The sequence below is a fragment of the Anguilla rostrata genome, chromosome 4 (genome assembly GCF_018555375.3).
Source record: "Anguilla rostrata isolate EN2019 chromosome 4, ASM1855537v3, whole genome shotgun sequence".
NCBI lineage: Eukaryota > Metazoa > Chordata > Actinopteri > Anguilliformes > Anguillidae > Anguilla > Anguilla rostrata.
In genome coordinates, this window is record NC_057936.1 from 49,454,170 (window position 1) to 49,470,216 (window position 16,047).

The following is a 16,047-nucleotide window of genomic DNA, read 5'->3' on the forward strand; positions in this document are numbered from 1 at the left end:
GCAAAAAAAAAAAAACATCAAATTTGGCCAAAGGGGTGCGTGGACTGACCACAAATTAAAATTTTTGTGAAATGTGGCACATTTACAGGACAGTCCAGGAACCAAATTTGGGGTCAGTTCATCCACCCCTCTGGTCAAATTTGATGTTAGATTGTCACTCTTGAGAACCGTTTGGCCTAGAGTCATGATTTTATTCGACTTGACTGATTGCCACCAAATGTGGCATGTACCGTACTGAGAGTACTTTGATCGAAAGTCATTAAAAGATAGTCGCCAGGTCAAACAACATGGCTGCTGTAAACAAACAAATCTGAAGGCAAAGGTGCCAAACAGGAAGTGAGCCACGTACTTAATGATTCCGAACTTGGTACCCTTCTTTGCCAGAAGGCTTGAGGGGTATGTGGGCAAGTCGCATGAAATCGGACCACCTGGGCGTGCTATTACATGAAAACTTTTTATTCGGGATGCACCAAAATGAAAATTCTTGGCCGAAACCGAAAATAAGGAAACACTTGGCAGAATACCGAGTACCGGTATTTTTTTCATTTATTTTCCCATTTGTACCATTGCATTAAATTAAATCAATTTTGCTTTTGATTTATGCTTTTCAATGACAAAATTAAATTACAAAACGACAAAGTGATGAGAGAACTTTTATTAGTTTATTGAACATTCAGTCCTTTCCAGCAGACATTAGGCTATACTAAAAAAGCACAAAAACTGGGGTAATGAACATAGAGGGCAGGGAGTGTTCCACAGAAAGCTGATGTACTAGTAGCCTATAATATTCAGTAAAAATCTTTTTGGGAGGTAATTCACAATCTTTATTATTTTCCTTTGTGCAATACAAGAATACAGTAACTAAAAAAAACAAATAAACGGAGAAAACACACATCATTCAACCAACATGATTTCCAAACTCAAATGTTCACCTGTAGCCTAACGGTGGAATATATATTTAGTTTCTACCGAACGTAATTTCAAAAGATATGTCGGTGCCGATTGTTGACTAATGAAGGGAAATGTAAAATACCTAATAACTGTACAAATAGGCTACTAGCTGCATGCTTCGAGTATTAGCCGTTCTAAATGCACAGAAAGGCACTGTTTGAAATGAAAGTCGAAGCGCGAGACGCGCGTGCACGGACAGGGGAATCAGCTAGCTTCGAGGATACTGAATTCGCTACAACATCGGCAATGTTTGAATGCGTCATCAATAGCCGCAGGAGAGCAACGAAACAGTGTCACATTTATTTCTATACTTTTGTTACAATAAAAAAAGAATAATAAATAAAAAAACACACACACATTCCGTCAAAATTATCGGCATTTTCACACTTTCGGCCGAATATTGAATGTGTTATTTTTTTCTATTTTCGGTGACCGAAACTTTGGTGCATCCCTACTTTTTATATGCAGATTACTTGGCAAGGAAAGCAGGTATTTCAGCCAAAATTTTTGTGGATCCTAGATGGCTAAAATGGCCCTTGGCCTTGTGGTCGGCCATTTTGTTTTTCAGCCATTTTGGATTTTGTCAAAACTCATTTAAACGTGTCCTCCCAGAGCTATAGCCCAATCTCACTGCAATTTTGGGTATTTCTTTTGGGTGTTTTGTCTTTGAACGATTGTCTTTAAGAGTAGCTAAAAGACGGTTATTCCGTTGAACAGTTTGATCGCAATATACCGTTGAATTTTGTGACAAATTGTCATATAGGAAAAGCAGCCATATTTCTACAGTCCTTATGTTTATTGGCATCAAACTTGCTACACATGTTTACCATGATGCCTGGGGGACGCACACCAAGTTCAGTGATATACCAAAAAAAAACAATTGTAAATGGCAATTTCTCTGAGAAATTTAAGCCAGACTTTGGGGTGTGTGTGATAGTAACAGGTCTGAATTGGGCAACTCACAAGAATTGGGTGCATAGTGCTTGCCCTATTCATTGCTGCTTGCAGCTATGTTTACTAATATTGTTGTCTTATAAAATATATCTCGTTTACTGGAATTATTTTCCTTTCTTGGGGGAGATCAGCATTCATTTCATGCTTTTGCACATTAAACAAGTTGTTGTTAAAAGAATGTGCTCCTATAGCGGTGCTCCTTCAGGACTATGAATTGCCTTGGAAGCTTCTTAGCGTGAGCTGTTGTATGAGCCGAGGGGCCGCGCCCCGTTCAGACGGCCGCGAGACCATAAGGGTGCGCATTTGGACGCGGGACCGTCGCTAGCGCGCCCTTCTGTCCCCGCTCAGGCCCGCGGAGGGCCGCGTGGGCGAAGGGGCCGACCGTTTTTTGGGCAGCGCCGCGCTGCAGCAAGAGCATCCGCCGCTAGCCTCGTTCACCAGCCGGCCTTTCAGAGCGGGGCGAGCACGAGAGAGGGGCTGTTATGCAAAGCTGTCGAACCACATGATTCGCTGCGCTTCATCCGCTCGAACCCTTAGACTCGGTGGCGACAGAATGGCTGCAGCAGATGGAAAGTGCTGCTGACTCTTTTTTTTTTTTTTTCTTCTCCCCTCAAAGTTAAAAGCTGTTGTTTTTATTTATTCGTTTTTTGCGAAGGCGTTTTTAAACGTGAGTGCACGGGAGATTGATGCAGGAAGCGGTGCGTTTGACTGCAGGTTCACGTTCTCGTTCTGGGTTCCTCCCAGTGTGGGTATCGGGGAACAGACCCGGTGCAGAGGTGCAGGTTTCTGGCCCTCTGCACTCCCTACCCTACCATCTGCTACGTGTGAGCAGCCATGCCGCATGGAGTCTCCTTTGAGAGCTGCGGCTGACTAATTAGAATATTTAGGAGATTACAGAATGAATATTTTGCCTGTTAACTAGCATGTGAACCACCCCCCCCCCCTCCAACCCCAACCCCCTTCAACCCCCCCAGAGAAATGAACCCTTAACTAGCATCTCGAATGCTAGAACACCACTGTCACATTAGGAATGCAGTGAGTGTCTGGCAGTGGGCATGTTGTCATTGATGTCATTGATTATGGAGAGGCAAGGCAGGAGGATGTTTCTGCGTTAAAGAATTAGCGTCCCGGTTAGCCGTTCAGATGCAGAATACCAATAACCGTTTCGCTTTCGCAGAGCCTGCGACTGTTTTGCCTCCGAGTGCATTTGCTTGTCTAAATATCTGTTTACAGGAAACGTATTGTGTGCGGCGACAATGTGGTTTTCAGAAGGTTACATTTAAGCGTAACACCAACCAATAAGATTAAAGAACTCAGGTGCTGAGCGTGCATTGGATCTTTTCACGCGTAACTTTAAAGAGTCGACTTCCTTTGCGTTTCTTTTGTACTGCAGTTAACTTGCAGGTCTCTGAAAATAGGAAGGGGTCCTTTTTTTTTTTTTTTTTTGTTTTGTTTCAAACATTTGAGAGCACAAGCCTGTTGGAGCGAATTTGCTGATGGGCATAAGTGCCTTATATTTTTTTTAAAGTACAGATATAATTTATTAGTGTCATAATGCCCTGTCCCCATCTGCTGCTGGGATTAAGGACAGCTGGACACGGCGCACATCTGCCAGCGCGTTTTCTGGCAGTTTGTCAGAGCGGCGCGCGCGGCGGTATAGCGGGGGGGGGTGGGGGTGGGCAGGGCCGCCGCGGGCACGCGCGCACGCCCACCCACCAGCCGCGGTGACGCTGGCCTCCGCGCTCGCTGCTCTGCTCTAGCCGCAGCAGAGGCCTGGAACTGTGACCTTCCACTTTTCCAGAACGAAACCAGATTCACACACTGATTAGTTTCTTTTTCCCCCCCGCCCGTTTCGGAAAAAGAAACTGTGTTTCAGAATTTACAAACATTTTTTTGTTACCCCTGGACTATTGCATTTTAAACAATATTGTAGCCTACATCTTTTATTGAATTATATTTTGGTCTGTGTTTTGGGCCTTATAGTGTATGATACCTGGCTGCCTGTGGCAGGGAGAAGGTCATTTCAAACTGCAGTTGAGTAGTGGTGTTTTCCATGTTGCAGAAGCTGGCGCTGATGTTAATTGCTCCAGCGTGTTGGGGACTGCACCCCTCCACGCTGTGTTGCGTGCGCCCCATGGATTGCTCTCTCCAGCCCGCAGTGCTTTCTCTGCTTTCATGGCTTTATTGTGATGGGGACGCTGAACTGAGGAAGAGCAGCAGAGAAACTTGCCGAAATTGAGAAACGTACTTACCAATCTCAGGATCTGAGGGTTGTAAGAAGTTACGAATGCTTGAAAAAACTGATTTTCTGACAGTGGTTTAGCCTGGATGGCTAAGGTGGCCGTATTAACGCTTCAACTCGATTTGAAAGCACCCTGACCAGCTGAGAAACCTGTGGAAATGGAGCGCTTTATCTTTCAGGCCCTCTCTCAGCTGTTGTTTTTAACTTGTAAATCTACGCTTTTGGATTACGTGCATTTTAACAGCTTACAGAAGCCTGAAAAACACAGCGTCTCACCGCTAGCCAGTGTGGTGTGTGAGCAGCTGGTCCTCTCCTGGACACGATGCTCGGCGGTCTCGGTCCGCACAGCCCTCTGCAGCTCAGACAGATGGTTCAGAGGCGCCAGGGCTCGCGTCGTCTCACGAGAGAGCCTCGGGCTTCCGCCATAGTGAAATCATGTGGTTTCCTCAGACTGATTTCACAACAGATACTGGTTAGGCGAGCAGTGTGGCCGCCCGTTGCTTCTCTCGCCGTATCCGCGCCTGCGTGCGAGGCGGCCCCAGACGACCAGCGGCGGTTCGGGCTCCTCTTTTCCCTCTCCTCTTCCCCCCCCCCCCCCCCCCCATCCCCTGTCGGAGCGGCGCGTTCTAATATGTCAGGGTCCCGCTGCGGCACCGTCCTCGGTCCGACGCCCTCGCGCTTGTCATGTTTCATCAGGCCGGGCCCTGCCGCCCGCTACGCCGCTCAAAGCCATTAGCTGCCCCCCCCCCCGTGCTGACGGGACGGGTCGTGGCTCTCCGGCCAGTTTGGGGCGAGGGCAGTGTCGTCTAGCGAATGATAGAAAGGGGTGCTGCTGAAATCGGGGAGGGGCCCTTTATTGGTCATCTGTAAGGGTTGTTTGCCCAACTTCCAGTCTTGGGCGAGCTCTGAAAGAGGGGCGTGGTCTTCCAGCTCCCATATTCTTTTGTTTGTTTTTAATATCGGTGGAAGACTAAAGGTCATGGAGATTAGAAGTGGCATTGAGCACGTAATGTATTGCCAAGATAAAGATGAATTGAAGAGTTAGCTGAATTTCAGAGCCTGCATCCGAAGATGTTGTGGTGCTCAGATGCTAGGTGTGACATGCTGCATGATGTCTGGATAGTTGAGATGAACATTTCCTGTGTATTTTCATTGCTACTGGCAGTGTTGGGTGGACTTGCATCATCCGTACTGTTGTCCACAGAGGGCTTTTCTTTAGTTCTTCCATCCCAGCTGTCTCTGGACCCTACTCTCCTGCATATATGGAACTGACACTAGTAGTGATGCAAAAAGCTCCTAAAGAACATAAAAATCCACACTGTCTGCGTTTCATCTTCAAAAATGGGGTTTGTTCACTCTGGAAGCAGACTTTGCTTGTAAACCAAGCGACTCGTCTAACTGGGGTTTAGTTGTGCCAGATGTTTAACCGTCAGGGCTAACCCCAACTCATCAGAGCTCTGCCGTTTTGTTTGCTTGCCAAACCTCCGTGTAGTTTTCCAAATGGGTTGATGTGTTTTATGTTTGTAAAATAAAAACCATACTATGCTCTACTGGCGTGAATGGAGGAAACTGTGCTTGTAATTGCTTCATTGTGCATTTCTCCTTCAGCATCGCGCATAACTATAATGCTGAGAACAGACACGAGCCTGTCTTGCTATCAAGAATGCGTCTAATTCTATGAAGGGATCCGTTAATGGTCGTGATCACTTGTGCTAGTGCCGATCAAGGGATTTGTTGTTCACGTTTTAGATTGAGCATTGTGCACATTTAAAGCTGAACTACCCTTCCCAGCGAGCAAGGCAATGTCCATCACAGTGTCGTGACGTAAGCGTTCTAAAATTAGCTAGCGTTCTAAATCAGCGGTGAATAATGACTCCGGTTTTAACATTGGGTGTAATGATGTCGGTTTTCCAAAGGAGAGTTGTTTAATAGTGACTGTTTAACTTGGCTTCAGTTTTGTAATGGGGAGTTGAATGGTGTTTGTGTAATGTGAGTCCTGGTTTGTACAGTGCTGTCGTAGCTTTGGTCTTGAGTGGAGTTGAGTGGCTTTTATTCCAGTTGCATTTATTCTAATATATTTGACCCCCCCCCATCTCTTGCAGCCCCCTCCATCAGACCCGTCAGTGGAAATGGCCGTATCTGACAAGCCTCCGGCGACAGGCCCCAACTCCCAGCCACTCAACTGTGACCATCAGCAGGCCGAGGGCGAGCAGAAGCCAAAAAAGAAGAAGAAGAAGAAGGCGAAGGCGAGTCCCGAGGAGGCCAAGGACGAGGCCCCGGGGGACGGTCAGGAGGGGGGTCGGCCGGGGCCCCTCAAGAGCTCCGCGGACGAGCCGTCCTCCGAGGAGAAGAAGAAGAAGAAGAAGCCAAAAGAGAAGAAGGAACCCAAGGAGCCGAAGGCCCCGAAGACGCCCAAGACGCCCAAGGCCCCTAAAGAGCCCAAGGAGAAGAAGGCGAAGGCCAGCACTCCCAAGCCCAAGAGCACCAAGAAGCCCAGGTACGCGCGTCTCCGCCGGGCTGCCGTCTGCTAACGGGGAGGTTTGCTGAGCACGAGAGAGGCTGTGCAGCCGGTAGAAGTAGGTGAGGGTGCAGAGTCATTGCACGTGTGAACACATTTCCGTCATTCGGTCTTCAAGAGCACACATTTCAATGGAACCGTCCTGTTTGTTCCCAGTATCTGAAATGTTTTTCTTCTTAAATGGCCAGATGTCTTAAAATGATTTGTGAGGTGTCATACAGGTCGTCTTATCGCGTGCTCCTGTTTGGTGCACCTTGTATTGCAGAGTAATGTATACAGGTGGACGTGGGGTAAAAATGTGGAAATTCTGAGCTGATCTGCAGTTCCGTTTGAATTTTTTTTTCCAGCATTTTTTATTTATTTCTTTTTTGAAACGGTCGCGTGCTGAAGTAGCCACTCGGTGGGATTTGCAGGGGGGAAAAATACAGTTGATGCAAATGGCCCTACTCACGCTTAATTTACCCCCTTTGTTTTTCTCCACAATTATGCAAAGCAGCCAGCGAGCGCATCCTTTTTTATTAAGGTAACGTGAGCCGAGTGAGGAATGCAGCCGCCCCCCCACCCCCCCCGGGTCTCTGCAGCCCCTGTCAGTCCACCACTGACAGGCCTTTATCTGGAGCGGCGAGCGCTGGGCCAAGCCAAGCATTGAGCACCGTCCGCTGTGCACCTCAGTAGCTGGGCGGGGAGGATGAGGGGGGGGCGGGGGGGACTGCTCAGTTCAAATGTTGAACACAATGGCGCTCTTGAGTCTGACAGACGGGCTCTTCAGGAAGACGGTTCGGGCCCCGCCTGACTAGCGCTCGAGCGCAAACGAGAAGCGACTCGGCCGAACGGGGGCCTCGCGCCGCTCCCTCTCGGGCGTCTCCGTCCCGCCCGTGCAGAACGCCAGGCCGGCCGGAGCCGGAGGAGTGAGGAGCCGTCGGCCGTTCGTGCGGAAGTCTAGCGGCGCGGCGCTAGCTGCGGGTGGGCCGGCGAGTACGCGAGCCTCCGTCAGTTCATCGCCGCGGAAAATGAGCAGACGTCAAAAAACGTTACGGGAAATTCTCAACCAACTGGCATTAGATTTTATTTCCCCCCCTCCTCCTCTGGGACTTTTACAAAATGGAGGCCCGTCCCCATGAAGAGACTCAAGCATGCAGGCAGTACCCTGCTCCCGGCGGGTGGGAAGGAAGACCCAGCACGCAGGACTCAGAAGGGAATATTAATTGGTTCCAGATCGCATGCAAATGGCAAATCCGGCCCCTATTGCTATGGCAACCCAGGTGAATTGATCCCCAGCTCATGCGAGGCGTTGCAAGCTTTGCCAGGTTTTCCCGCGTTTTCCTAAGTATTATTTTTAAAATGGGTTTTAAAGTTCCAAAGCCCGTGTTGCTCGGCGGCTGTCTGATGGGACTCCCGGTGGTGAGTCTGAGAGGCGGTTATTAGCGCGGTGTAAGCGGTTGTCGTGGCGTCAGACGCCCGCAGGCCGCTGTTTGTCCGCGCCGCGGCTCCCGTCCTTCGGGAGCGCGCCGTCGGCAGCCTCTGGCCGGACACGCCCCCGGGCCACGCCCTCTGCGCGTCGTCTTCGGCACGTACAGCCAGCAGACATCTGCCAGGACTGCGAGCTAGCACTTTCTGCGTGTGTGTGTGTGGCGAGCGCCGCAGTGCATGCTGGGAACGCCGCTGCGTACGGGCCCCCGCGGGCTCCATCTGTTACCTCGCGGAGGGGCGAACGCTTTACCAGCTGAAGGTGGAAGGACCGGGCGGTGTGGGGGGTGGGGGGGGCGGCGGTCTCGATACCGCACGCGGTGCCCAGCTTTGCCCTGCTGCTTCTGAAACCCGCACGCCGGTCAGCTTTTAAGCAGCTCCCCGAGATTTAGGCTCGCCCGTCCTGGGCTCGGCCGCGCCCCCGCTCCAGCAGCATCTGCTCCTGAAGATTAACGTGGGCGAACTGGAAAAATAATTTAGGAGCGCATCTCCTAATTGGGTTGTGTCGGTGTGCTCCTAAAGTTTTCGGCTCGCGAGCGTGTGCGTGCTCCTTGGGGATAAAGATGTTTTAGGGTAGGGCCGTGCCCTCTGGTGATGGCGCTGTACTCGTGTAGACGGTCTGGCATTACCCAGGTGTCTTGACCCATTGAAAAGCAGGCGGCACCAAGTGCCCGTAGAAGTTTCATGCAGCAGTGCAGTTGATTGGCTGCTGCATAGAACTGCCTGCAAAACTGAGCCGGAAATACTTGAGTCTAGATGGCTGTTACCCGTTCAGATACCGTCCTGTCCCAGTGCGCTCGCTGAGAGGTGTAGCGAGCGCGAAGGCGTACGCTAGCATCGGCCGTCAGGGCCCGACGCTAATACCCACCCAAACGAAGCGCTGGTGTTCGGGTGCAGGGACGGGGGGGCGACGCCGCCCCTTCATCCTGCTCAGAGGAAACGAGTCAGAATTGACCCCGGTTAGCCATCGCGGAAGGTTCTGGCTCTCCAGCGCCGCTCGCTCGGCGGGGCCCTAACGAGCAGCCGCGGGCAGCGGCGCCCCCCCCCCTTCCGGCAGCAGGAGGAGACCGCGCCCCCCCCCCCCCCCGTCCTGACATTGAGCCGCAGCGTCGGGCGAGCACTCGGTGAAACCTTGGGTCCACCGCCTCTCTGTGTTCTGTCCCCGGATGGCAGGCTCAGAAGCGCCGGCTCAAAGGCGGATGCGAGGCGTGTGTTTCCCCACGCGCCGGCCTGTCACACCTCCGCCGGGCCTGGAGGACGCCGATCTGCCGCTCGCCCAGTTTTGTTACTCTTCTGATTTCTTTCAAACGGATTCCTTTCAGGCGCACGCAAAGATGTCGGGGAGAGTGACATCTTCAAAAACGCCAAGCGCCGTTGCCTCTGAGGCCGAGGAGGAAAGCGAACTGTCGTCAGAAGCCCCCACCACCCCTCCTCTCCTTTATTTTTCTTTTCTTTCTTTTTTTTTTTTTGAACCTTAGTTTCTGAGGGGCCCGTTTGCGAGCGGTGGCGTGTGATTTATCTTCCTGGTGGAGGCTGGGGCTCGGGCTGAGGCTCAGGCTCTGTGTTTGGGGGGAGTGTGGAGCTGGGGCTGGGGCTGGGGCTGTGTTTTGGGGAGTGTGGAGCTGGAGCTGGGGTTGGGGCTGTGTTTGGGGGAGTGTGGAGCTGGGGCCTGGGCTGCAGGGCTCCTGTCTCAGACCCGGGTAATAGACTGCGCTCGACGGCGGGTGATGGAGCGGCTCCGCCTCGCGCGCGACCTTGCTGTGAAACACGGCGACGCGTGCGGGCTCGCCCCCGCCCCCGCCCCTCCCACGCAGGGAAAACACCCGCCCCGCTACGCACGTTTCCCCCTAAATGAAGTCATTTCCTGTCACACCTCCCCCTCTCACCCCCCTCCACCCTTTTTGTGGTGGCTCTGTTTGCGGCGGTGCCTCCCGGCGGGCGGGCGGGGTCGGGGCGGGGCGGGAGGGGGGTCCGCGGCGCGTGGAGAGGGCCGCTGTCGTCGTTGCCGTGCGCACGCCGGCGCTGGCATGAGCAGAGAGACGCAGCGCTGGAACTGAAGGTGACTCATCCTGTCAGTGACGGCAGGTGTTCTATTAACCCTGAGCTCCCTCCCCCCCGCCCCCGCCCGCGCGTCCACAGCGCAGCCTCCGCCTCTGGTCTCTCATCTCCCGCAGACACGCATGAGGCTGCAAGATTCTCCAACCATCTGTAACAGAGAGCGCCCCCACCCCCCTCCCTCACCCGCGCCCGCACCCGCTGATTTTCCACCCCTCACTTCCACTGCACACACAAACACACTGAAAGTCCCCGGCGCGTAGGTAAGACGCTGCTCTTCATCACTGTAGGGGCTCGTTTGCTTCGCTGGCGAAAGAAGCGGCTTGGGAATCTGTGTGCTAATCGGGTCCTCCTTCTGCCGGGCGGCTAACGTAATAAAGATGGGCATAGAGGATTGTGAGAACAGCGCTGGAGCCGCGGGGTCGCGTGCACCACGGCGGGACGCGCGGGAAAGACGTCCCACCCCCCCACCCCACCCCCCCGGTCCCGGTCTGCTCCCTGACGCACCGCGGCTCCTCCCCCCGGGTCTCCGGCCCAGGGGCTATTAACGGCAACGTCTATGAGATTACCACCCAGTACGACACGAGCCTTAAGAGGCCAGGGGGGTTTTGATTGGTGCGTTTTTGTTACGTTCACGTGAAGTAGCATGCGCCCGACTGTCAGCTTCCTCACCGTTCACCCTGAGAGAAAAAGAGAAAAAAGGAGGGTTGTAGTCTTAATGCTTTTTCGCCGGGTGCCAGCATCCTGAGTAGTGAGTGGACCGGTCTCTGAGCCACAGGCCCCCCACCTCATCACTCAGAACCGGCTGCTGGCCCTATGAGTTCTTGTCCTTTCCCCCATATTGATATTTTATCACGCAGTCTGAATGAATCTCTCCAGCCGGCGTTAAATCCGTTACCCCTGTGGCTCCTAGCAGCAGAGGCCCGTGGCTTGGGCCCTCTAAATTCAATAGCGCGCAAGCCGTCCGCGATTTATAGAGGTCAGCAATCAAAAGCAATTTGGTCATCTCGAACCCGGCCCCTTGCTCACTTCCTTGATAAACTTGCCTTTCTTTTTCTTTTTTCTTCTTTTTTTCCCTCCCTGCATGCAGAGGGGTTTTGTGTGTGTGTGTGTGTGTGTGTGTGTGTGTGTGTGTGGGGGTGGGGGTGGTGTCTGTTTAGCAGTGATTGGATAAAAAGAAACCCACAGAATGCTGTAGTGCAGGTGTTGAGTGTTTGAAAGATGATTGAGGGAAGCAGATGGCTTTAGTCAGTGGCATCCAGCCAAAAGAGCAGGTGCTGGTCATGTGACCGCTGGTTACCAGGGTAATCTGATTGCTCTTGGCGTGCAGATGAAAGGAGAGGGGCCCAGCGCTGGGCTCCTGCATTGTATAATTTGTGGCAGTAAGAGCGGAAATAAATGCTGGAAGTGGAGCCTCATGGCAGGGGTGGCTTCCAGCCATGTGTGGTGTAAACTCTGAGATGAGAGGGAATACAGTACAGGCCTGTTTGCTCTCTCTCTCTCTCTCTTTCTCTCGCTCTCTTTTTTCTCTCGCTCTCTCACTTGCTCTCTCTCGCTCTCTTTTTTCCTCGCGCTCTCTCTCACTTGCTCTCTCTCGTTCTCTCTGACTTGATCTCTCTCTATCTTACTCTCTCTTGCTCTCTTTTTCTCTCGCTCTCTCACTTGCTTTCTCTCTCTCTCTCATTCGCTCTCTCACTTTTTTTCTCTCACTCTCGTGCACTCTCTCTCTCTCTCCCTTCCCCCTGTTCTCTCGTTTTATTTTTCACTCCTTTGTTACCTCTGACAGAAGGTATATGCCCATCGCTAGGTAAATATAATAAGTCTGGGTCTTCGGTGGGGGCTGCAGCCGTACACACGGGTCAGGGTTTTTTTTCTTTCCACGGTACTCCAGCACTCTGTTCCCCCCCCCTCTGATGTTTTTGTTTGTTTTCGTCTCTGTCAGACGTCTGTTTGTTCCATAATGTGCGTTATGAAAGCCACGTTCTGTCAAAATAGCTTTTTGTTTGCGTTTGTCATGGAAAATATGCATTCGGATGACGGATGTGAGTGAGTATCCGGGGTCTTCTGGGCCATTACTGTCCCAACAGCCCAACAGGGAATGGGCTATTTCCCCTTTTTTTTAGCAGAACGGGGCTAGCTGTAGGCCCACGCTGTGCCTCCACTCTCTCAGTGTGTCAGATGCATGAGTTCATGCGCAGAAAGAACTCCACTCAGTGGACAGCCTAACGGATGGACAGCTGGAGAGGGCCAATAGAATAAAGTGTACTATTTACGCCTTGCTCACGATTCCCCATCTACCTGAGGGAAACGGCTAGCTCTGTTTACGGCTAAATATTTAGCTTGCGCTCATCAGCTGTTCCTGCAGATGAATCGTGCCTGTTGTTTTTTTCCCCAGCGGTGGGGTGACTCCTGCCTGTATTGTGCTGTAAACCATCTGAAAGGCTTGAACCGGCTGCGTCTTCTTTTTTTTTTTCGTTCCCCCCACTTCTTCTTCAAGCAGATGGTCAGCCGAAGACCGTTTCCTGCTCGGATATTGTAAACAGGCGTGCTCAGTTTGTTCACGCGGAGGGGACCATTAGTGTTTTAGCGGTCATGGGAAAGGCCAGGGTTTCCTAGGAATACGCCCCTCCACCTAAAGCTGTCCCGAGCCTGTCAAAAACCTAAAGTGAGCGTTTAAAGAAATCCAGCAAAAAGTCGACCGCGCTGGGCGGCCAACAGGTCGACCGCGCGCGCTTGCGTCCCGCGACGGTGCGAAGTGGGCTGAGTCGGTCGTCATCAATCACTTCTCCTCTCCCCCCCTTTCTCCCGGCAGCGCGAAGAAGTCGGACACGGAAGCGAGCGCTGCGAAGAAGAAGGAAGTAGTCAAGCGCAAGCGGGAGTCGCCCGACAACTCTGACGCGGAGAGGACGCCCCCCGCCTCGCCGGAGGAGGAGGACGATCTGGGCGTCCAGGTAAAGGCAGTCCATCATCCCCCCCCCCCCCCCCGCCGCGGGGAACGCGGCGCCGCGGCGACAGATCTGGGTTAGCGCGCCCGTTAGCGCCGCCCGGAGGCACTCCGTCACGGGCCGCCGGTGGGACCGGGCCCGGGCCCGGCAGAGAGGCGCGTTTGCATGGGGGGGGGATCTGCATCTAATTGGGGCGAGGAGCGGCGGCGCTTTGCATGCTGGGGGGCGGTCCGGTCTGCGCGCGCAGCAGCCTCGGGGGTGCGGAGCTCTGCACACTCTCCACCCCCCCCATTCAAACTTCACACACAGCGTAAGGGCCTCCAGTGGCGCAGCCCCTAGAGCGCTAACCACACATGCTCAGTGCGAGCCGCGACGTCAGCGGTTCGAATCCGCCCGCCGACCTCTGTCGCACGTCTCTCCCTCTCTCTCTCCCCTCCCAGGTCTTCCTGTCTCTCTACACTGTTCTATCAAATAAAGGAAAAAGCCCAAAAACATTATTTTTTAAATTCACAGCGTAAGTCGGTGCGCAGTGTAGTCTAATAATAACAGTCGCAAACGCACACTTATGTAATGACGCTTTCTCTGTCCGGGTCTGTGAGGCTGAAGGGTCAGAGCAGGGATTACACGGCCGTTTCTCACGACGCCAGAGCGCTGCCTTCTCTCTTTTTTTTCTCTCTCTCTCTCTCGCTCTCTCTTTCGTTTTCTGCGTCTGGTGAAGCGTGTCTTCATAGTCAGTTAGAGGATGTGCTTCCTTCCTTTTTTTTCTGCTTGTTTATGCAATGCCCGTCCTCAGAACAAAGAGGCACAAACCTCAAGCTGATCTCATCTCCCTTTTGTGCGCAGACGGCTCGGCTGCAGCCGGGGCCTTTTTACACCGCGCTTATCTGCGCACCTGCTGACCCCGCGCATCCGCGCTATCTCAACACCGCGCGCGCAGTCTGGCCTCTCCCTGCATATGCTAACGGTTACAGAACCATCGAGAAAAAGTCCACGTGACCCCAGGCTTTGACCTGCAGTAAATGGCCCCGTTTTCCTACTTTGAACACACTTCACAAATACAGCTTTTTTTTTAAATATAGCTTTAACCCAAGCAATTTACATTAACCTTTCTCCTGGAGCGCAGACTCTTGGCAAGTCGTCGCCCAGGCGAGCGTGATTACCAAGCGCTTACCGGCAACAGCGGCTGCAAGACTTTCAGTTTTGTGTGTCTGTGTGTATGCGCGCGTGTATGCGTGTGTGTGTCTGTGTGTATGCGCGCGTGTGCTTGCGTGCGTGCGCGCGTGTGTGTGTGTGTGTGTGTGTGTGCGTGTGTGTGTGTATGCGCGCGCGTGTGCGTGCGCGTGTGTGTGCGCGTGCGTGCGTGTCCGTGTGTGTGTGTGCGTGTGTGTGTGTGCGCGTGCGTGTGTGCGTGCGTGTGTGTGCCGTCTTGCGCCAGACATCCGTGGCATTTTAAGAAGGTGATGACCTGCCGTTGCAGAAGAGGCGCTCGAGCCGCCAGGTGAAGAGGAAGCGCTACACGGAGGACCTGGAGTTCAGGATCTCGGACGACGAGGCCGAGGACGGCGAGGCGGGCGGGCAGAAGTCCCCGTCCACCGCCTCTCAGTCAGAGCAGCAGGTCAGTCCCAGTCGCCCGCTCTGACTGACATCCAGGCTGCGCCGAGCAGAGAGAGGCGGGCGCTAACTCTGCGTGTGTGTGTGTGTGTGTGTGTGTGTGTGTGTGCGCGTGTGCACGTGTGTCTGTGTCTGTCAGGAGGCTCCCGACGCAGAGGGCCCCGTGGTGGAGAAAATCATGGGCATGCGCATGGGAAAGAAGAAGGTAAGAGAGCACCCACGCTGTCACTTTGTATTTCACATGAGCACACGCACGCACGTGTACACACACAGACATGTGCTTACACTCTGTGTGTATGTGTGTGTTCACATTTCAGCTTTTAATCAATTTAAAGGTTTCCTGTCCCTGACATCCTGAGTGAGAAATGTGGTTAATGTTGCCAGAAAACTGCACATTTGAGAAGATAATTAGAGCTCTTTACTTTAAAAAAATAAATAATAAAAAAAAAAACATTAGGGGGGAAAGTGTTGTTCCTGTGAAGTGCGGCGTGTGTGAAAAGGAGCAGGTCTGCGGAGCGCTGCAGCTCGTGCTCCCAGCCCGCTCCACACCCCAGCCTTCCGCACGCGGACGCGGCTCCCTCACGCGCTCCTCCTCCTCCCAGAAAACCCGCCGAGGACTCGGTCCAGAAAGGAGCCGGCCAAAAATAATACTTGCGGCTTTTAGTAGCGCAGCTGCAAATTGGCTGCTGCCTGAGGAAATGGTGCGTTTGGCGTCTGCAACACTGTGGTTTTGGCGCGGCGCCAAGCTCTGGGTCAGGTTATTGTGAATGGAGCCGCGTGTGGTTGAGGAGGAGTTAAAATGATTCATGACTCAGTCGACGCCGAGCGGAGCGGAGCGGAGTGGAGCGCGCCGGGGATTGATCGTGTTTTTTCGTCGAGGTATTGCAGGCGAGCGAAAATTCCTCGCCTGGAGCAGCGGCCCGCTGCAGGTCCGCGTGAAGAATGCGCGAGCCCCGCGCTCCTCTCCCGCCGCCCGGGGTGGGGGGCTGCGGGTTTGAGTCCCCGAGAAAGCCACTACTTTCACAGACACGAGCGCCTGAATGTGCTTCTTGTTTGCAGATGGAGTCCGGCGAGGAAGTGGAAATAGAAGAATTTTATGTGAAGTTCAAGAACTTGTGAGTGTCCACACTGGTTTTTTTTCCCCCACATTTTATTTTCTTGTGCAACGAAATTTCCTCAATGGATACGGAAGTGGTTAACGATTATATCAAGAATTAAAGAGAAAATTGAAAGTGAAACTGCATGAAGGACTTCACGGGGGGTGGGGGGGTGGGGGCGTGGCTTTGCTCTGAATAAACAGGGAA

At 52.9% G+C, this 16,047-nt stretch overlaps 1 protein-coding gene across 6 annotated transcripts in view; it reads left to right on the forward strand.

The window, feature by feature from the left end:
• chd7 (chromodomain helicase DNA binding protein 7) overlaps positions 1 to 16,047 on the forward strand; it is a 79,622-nt gene that overhangs the window by 33,826 nt on the left and 29,749 nt on the right. For all 6 annotated transcript variants that reach the window (XM_064332955.1, XM_064332959.1, XM_064332957.1 and 3 more), the window contains exons 3-7: positions 6,250 to 6,644; positions 13,000 to 13,138; positions 14,610 to 14,747; positions 14,883 to 14,948; positions 15,803 to 15,858. In XM_064332955.1, coding sequence (XP_064189025.1) covers positions 6,250 to 6,644; positions 13,000 to 13,138; positions 14,610 to 14,747; positions 14,883 to 14,948; positions 15,803 to 15,858 — 794 coding nt within the window. The remainder of the gene's footprint in view (positions 1 to 6,249; positions 6,645 to 12,999; positions 13,139 to 14,609; positions 14,748 to 14,882; positions 14,949 to 15,802; positions 15,859 to 16,047) is intronic.